Source organism: Silene latifolia, chromosome X (genome assembly GCF_048544455.1).
Source record: "Silene latifolia isolate original U9 population chromosome X, ASM4854445v1, whole genome shotgun sequence".
In the NCBI taxonomy this organism is placed as follows: Eukaryota; Viridiplantae; Streptophyta; class Magnoliopsida; order Caryophyllales; family Caryophyllaceae; genus Silene; species Silene latifolia.
Genome location: NC_133537.1, coordinates 223621357 through 223628352, shown reverse-complemented (window position 1 = coordinate 223628352; position 6996 = coordinate 223621357). Strand labels below are relative to the sequence as shown.

Sequence of the window (6996 nt, the reverse complement as noted above, 5' to 3'; positions counted from 1 at the left end):
CGTCAAGGGAGGACAAGCAAGGAACAAATGACAAGTTAGGAGGGTACAAGAGTAGCTTCCAAGGGAAAAAAAAGTGTTTAGAGGAAAGATAGGCACCAAGAGGTAAAGAATAAGGCAAGGAACACAAAGAAGGAGGAATATCTTCGAGGAACAAGAAGCATTATTCAAAGGTTGAACAAACCTTCAGTTTCCGGCACTAGGCACCAAGTCTTGATCTCCACGTAGGTAAGTTCACAGTCATTGATCAAAGGGCACAACAATTATTAAATGACAATGAACAAACATGTTAGAACCTAACAAAGAGCAAACACACTACAGACTACCAACTTTGGTCCTTAAGTCTACCCATCTCTCATTGATTATTCAAGGTCAAATTCAAGTTTAAATTTGGGGTACAATTGTGTGTGTCAGAAGAAACAAAGGCTCTGATACCAACTGTGAACCCCCGCTATAACGCGGAAAATATAACTTATAAATACAAGCGGAAATTAGGAATTTTTTTGAAACTTTTAAAGTTTAAAGCGCGGGTTCATAAAAACCTAAAACATAACTAGAGAATGCGGAAATAAATATTTAAATTATAAAAACGTGGTAGTCAAGGTGAGGGAAAATATATCCTTTCAGGTACCTGGGTGTCCCTATACACGCTGGCAGGTTGACCAAATTAGAATGCAATGCCCTGGTGGAGAGAATGGTGAACAGGATCAGAAGTATTGGAGCCAAAAAGCTGTCTTATGCAGGCAGGGTAGTCCTTATAAACTCTGTGCTTAATACATTATACTCCTACTGGGCAGGGATGTTCATTATTCCCAAAGGGGTAATCAGAAGAATTGAAGGCATTTGTAAGAACTATTTATGGGATTGTAGCTCTGATTACCATAGAGTTCCTTTAGTATCTTAGGACAAGGTCACCTTACCTAAAGATGAAGGTGGTTTAGGCATAAAGAAAGCAGAACTATACAACATTACAGTTGTGGCTAAACTGGTTGATTGGGTCTACAACAAAGCTGATAAGCTCTGGATCAAATGGATAAGTCAGGTATACCTCAAACAGCAGGACTGGCACACCTACACTCCTGCAGCTGGTGTTGCTTGGTCCTGGAAAAGTATTTGCAAAGTAAAGGAAATGATGAAGTCTGGTTATCAGAATGGCCACTGGGCAGCTAACCTGAAGGGGTATTCTATCAGAGAAGGATATGAGTGGCTTAGAAATAAATAGCCTAAGAAAGATTGGGTTCAACTGGTCTGGAATGATTGGAATTTACCAAAGCATGCTTTGATTTCATGGCTTGTGATGAACCAGGGTCTTAACATCAAGGCCAAATTATTTCAGTTTGGCTGCTGTCCTGACAACAGATGTTGCATCTGTGATCAGGAACCTGAAACTTTGGAGCATTTGTATTTTGATTGTGTATACAGCAGACAGGTGCTGAGTTTAATTGAGCAATGGTGTGGTTTCAAAATTGCAGTGGATGCTTATACAAGCAGTGGTAGGAGTGCAGGGGCAAGACTGAAGTTGAATACTCATTATCTTCTCTGGTCTGCCTGCTTCTATCATATATGGAATCAGAGAAACAACTCGAGGGTGAACATGATCCTTACTAGGCCTGCGTCTCTGGCTATGCAGATCAGGGAGGATGCCATGAGAAGGATCAGGTCAAAAATTGGAAGAACTGTAGTGAATCATGAGAGGACTTGGCTCCAGAAATGGGGCATTGTAGTCTAGATTTTGGTGGTAGGTTGTGTTTAAATGCTGGCTGTTAGGGAGATTCCAGTTTGATTATGCTGTATTCTCCTCTCATGTATTTGTACTTGATTGATATCAATATTTATATACTAACATTTCATCAAAAAAAGAAAATATATCCGCGAATGACAAATGATAAAAGGTGAGTCTAAGCAATTCTACTAAACCAACTACTAGTCCAAGGTGCTCGCTAGCTCACACGTCTAAACCTTACAAATGCATCTTCACAAACCTGTCATTCATGTAAACATGAAAGCCACAGTCAGTGGGGAGTAACTCAGGGTTCTCCCAGCCATATTTTGTCAAAACGAACATAACAAAGAACATGAACAAATAATCATATTAGATAAGTTATGAGTGAATCGACTTATAACTAAACATGGGATCATACGTGTTTAAACCAACAAGGATAAAAGAAATGATGGACTAAACAAGTAAGTAAGGCATAAGCAACAATAAAATAAATGGAGAAGAAAGACAAGGAAACAGACACGACCACTTAGCCACGAGCACGTATTTCAAGGAGATATGACCAAAGTAACCATCCAAATAATGCAAGACATTTACTACTCTATGACTATAATTTCCCCGGGTAGGACTACGATAATGATACGGTCCTAGTCTAAATCTGCAGATTCTCGGGTGTACATCCCGATTCGAGGTGCGCCAGCACAGCACGCACCCAAGACTCGACTACTCATGGAGACCGAGTACCCCAATCGCCAGAACAGCACGAAAGTGGCGGAAAGACTAAGATAAGACTCACTTGCTAGCATAGCACAAGTGGCCCAAAACCACACTTGCCAGAACAGCACAAGTAGGCCAAACCCGTACTTGCCAGAATAGCACAAGTAGGGCGTAAATGCATGTCAAGCACATACGATGGTATTATGGCATTTCTACAAGAATAAGACACACAAGTGTAAGACCACCACAAAGTGTAGACGGAGTATCCGACTCAGAGGCTACCTTGAAAGCATGTCCGAGATACCACACACAAGACTACATCCTAGACTCCAACCTCCTGGTAGGACGACGATCATATCGCAACTAGAGGGCTTATTGCTCACCTCTAGTATCCAATAGGACCAAGACTCGGAGACGGGATTATTAACGTCACATTCATACCTATGGCTTGCGTCTCACCATAAGTACGGATGGGAACATCAATCTCGATGATCATATCGTAACTAGAGGGCCTATGGCTCACCCCTAGTGTCCGATAGGACCAAGACTCACACAACTGAACAATACTATACATTATTAAGAATACGACTCACTACAAGTAACTATTTATAATAAATATCTCATACTTGCATTATGTTAATAAATATTCCATTTTATAATTTAACATGCCGGTTAAATACAATATAATAAGCGATAATGACTAATTTACGTTATGTGAAATCTACGGGATAAATGTGACCAACTCAAGCGACTCATTTATGAGCCCATCAAACAAGTCATAAAAACCCAATACTTGAAGTCACAGGAAATTCATCAAGTTAGTCATGCAAAGTCCAACCATGTAATCATGTGAAGTCCAACATTTAAAACATAACAAGCTCAAAAGAAGGAAGTATGTAAATTCCCCATATAAATAATAGTGAACCCAATCTATAAAATATAATGAGCGGTAATGAATAAACGTTTCATTTCTCATTTACATGTTACTTGAACAAAGTATAAATAACCGATAACAAATGAATTAATTAATACGGAACACGAGGCAAAACGTAAATAAACCAAAATCCGAACCACCCATAAGCATATACGAGTCAACAAGGGAAAACTCTTGTCAGGATACGAATAAAAAGCATAAACAACCATCATACACAAAGGACTCTGGTCATACGGACTCCAAATCGCGTGATTCAAGTGGCTAAACCACCTAATTTTTCGACACCGGTCCATCTGTCATATTTTCAGTGGCATTGGAAGTCGCACCGGTCAGATACGACGGGTTCCAGGCCAACACGGGTCACCCAAAATAGTCTCAAAAATGCAACTTTAGCAAGCTAAATGGAACCGTCTCAAAACTGAAACTTTAAGCAAGTAATGATACTAGTGACATATAACAACAACCACATCTAATTACCCGTCTCATAAGAAAGTCAAAGATACCATATTTACTCAATTTAAGCAAGTAAAACCTTGTATAAATCCATCTTAAACAACTACACATATAATCTCATAAGAATCACAATTACTAGCTTATAACAACAAAACATAAAATATAAACATACAAATGACATAATACCGAGTAACCCATCACCGTTACCTCATTATTTCTTCAAAATGCAAGATTCCGACTCAAAACCATGCCGGTTGCCCAAAAGGAAGCTCAAGATCCGAGTTCCCAAGTAAGACCTCGAAAATAGTGCCACAAAAGACACGGCCAGCAGCAAGGGTGAGGGAAAGTCAAGATCTTTCTTACCTAGGAAGTTGGAGGGCGAGGAGAGGAAGAGATAGGCGCGAAAATCGTTGAAAACCGATAAGAAACGGAGGTTTTATGGCCATTTTAATGAAAGTGGTGGAAGTTGTGTAACAATGGTGTTGTAATTGTGTGTTTGTTCCTGAAAAATGAATGGCGGAGGGAGAAGATAGGGTTTAAGCCCTTATATGGGTGGAGGGAAAAGAGTAGGGTGAAGGCCCAAAGTTATCTTAGGCTCAAACTATAATTTTAAGTCAATTTTACCTTAAAATACAACCCGGACCTACTACAAACTTAAGACGGATATATTATTTTTTTATCAACATTAATATTATTTTACATGTAAAGCCACATTTTTATAAAAACGGTTTTAAAATACAAATAAAATAATAAAATGGCTAATTAAATTATAAATGCCAACACGGAAAGTTGGCGGGTGTTACAATCATCCCACCTTTTAAAAAGTTTCGTCCTCGAAAGTTGAAAGTTGAAAAAGTAAGACCGCAAAGTTTTAGTCAGATATTTCAAAGTCGACCATCCAAAACATTTACAAGATTTTATGCCATAAAAATTTAGTGTTTCTTAAAAATGTCTCATAAAGAATTTTCTAAAAGCCCAAGTTTCTCGTCAAAGGAAAGGGAGAGTTCTCGTTGCCCATTCAAAAACATCATCATTCCAAATCGAAGACAAGGTAAAAGATAAAATCGTACGTCGATAAGCGTAGAACCCGTTATTAGACGTCTCTTACAACAAGTCCTAACATCCGATCAAACATTAAAATAAATTAAAAAGATAATCCACTTCAAAGTTTCAAAAGACGTGACAAATTAAAAGCGAACTTTCGTTTCCAAACCCTTAAAATGAGTAAAGTTTTGCAATAGTAATGTGAGATTTAAACAGAGAATTTCAAACGGGCAACTTAAAACGGGTTGAAGTTGCACAAGATGGAAAATAAGTTAGGCATCATAATCATTAAGTACGATAACGGGGTTCAAACCCAACAGACCAAAAGACTAAGTCGAACTTCTACGTGTAGGAATCTGAGAAAAAAGTCAATGAGGAGGATAAAGGGTATAGAGTTTCATGAGTCACTAGCTTCAAGTCCAGAGGAGAAGCACAGGGAAAAGCGTAAGAGGTGGCACGAACGGTAAGGCTTACGGTCAAGGCAGAGAAGAAAATTATGGAACTTAGAACTACCACAAACACTTTAGAAAAAGTTGCACCCTCATCCTAATGTTGGGGCTGGTGTCCTCTACAGTTAGTGTAATAACATTTAAATCTCTAAAAGGATCAAAGGGCATACTTTTGTATTATTATCAATTGGTCCACGTTTATCAATAACGGTTGGCTTGCTAGATAAGTTTGACGTTATTGTCATACAGATGGCGGTGATCAACTGGTCCCTAAAAGTCACACCTATAGGATACGTTTGAGAGATGTGACGGTATGAAAATACAGTCATGTTGATGCCTAAAATGACTAAGCAGTTAGTCGGAGTTATTGACTAGTAATTAGTCAAACGCGATGTTGAGATAATTATTTAATACGGATTAAATAATACGTACTAAGGCGAATTAAGCGGTTAATTTGTAAATTGACTATAAACGATTTATATTTAATTAGTGTATATTGAATTAATTTATTATACAATATCGTCTTTGTCGGACAAGTATTAATATATCGACTGAGTCATGTTATTAGTTGATATTTTAATAACCGATAACCGATGACGATTTATGATAAAATCCCGTCATATACATTTAGCGAAAATCGAGTCAAACCACGAGTTAAAATAAGGAGAAAGTGGAAAGTCCACTTCCTCCCTAACCCACGGTTTGACCGAACAAGACAAAAGGAGAGAGACTCTCTCCTTTTGACCTAAGCATAATCATTTGCACACAAACTAGGGTTTCGGGGTAATTCTCTCGAAAACCTAGATCTCACATCGAAAACCTCACATAAACTCTCTCAATATTGCAAGGCAATTAAAGAGTACTTTCTAGCACAAGGGGCATAGTCTCAGACGGTTTTGGGTGCAACGATTAGGAGGAAATCTACTTTGATTTCTGTTCTTAGGCCGCATTCACAAGGACCCGAGGTTGATTCTCTACCTTTTATCGTTTCTCTTGTATTTTGTTTTATGACTATAATTCACATGTAAATTTGCGTTATAATCCTTAAAATTTAAGGGAATTTTACGGATATTTCCCTACAAGTGGTATCAGAGCGAGGCCACGTAAATTTTCATTGTGTTTTTTCATAAAAACGATTTGAGACGATCTTGTTTTGTCTACAAAATCGTGCGGCAGCAGCATTTTTCCTCTCGGCAGAAATTTTTTTTTTCGGCTGTTGCGTTTTTGAAACCGTGGCATGCATTTACACGGATGTTTTATCTTGTTTTCGATTTGTTCTTTTGCATATTGTTATTTTATACGGAGATTATAGCAATATGTTAAGTTTTGACAATTGTAGAATTGTTTTGATGCGGTTTTGATAAAAATTGAAATTGTTTTGTTATATCAAATCGTTTTCACGAGGGTTTTTAGGATTTTCACCATGTTTGCATTCGATCGAGCGTATTTCTACTCGATCGAGTGCTATTCTGACTTGTTTTTACTCGATCGAGTAATCGCTGCACTCGATCGACCTTTTTTTTAAAACCCCATCTGTTCGATCGAGAAGTCCTCGTACTCGATCGAACAGCTTTGCTAATAAAAGTTCTCGATCGACCTCCAGTTTTGTCGATCGAGCACTTCCTGTTTGGCATTCCTCTCGATCGACTAGCAGTTCAGTCGATCGAGCCTCATTGTTCTTC

General features: G+C 38.2%; 1 protein-coding gene across 1 annotated transcript; it reads left to right on the top strand.

Moving 5' to 3' along the window:
- The first annotated feature begins 691 nt into the window (after positions 1–691).
- LOC141619412 (uncharacterized) lies at positions 692–1726 on the top strand. Its single transcript, XM_074436427.1, has 4 exons — positions 692–817; positions 902–1176; positions 1304–1398; positions 1470–1726. The coding sequence occupies exons 1-4, from the start codon at positions 692–694 to the stop codon at positions 1724–1726; spliced, it is 753 nt and encodes a 250-aa protein (XP_074292528.1).
- Positions 1727–6996: the final 5270 nt, after the last annotated feature.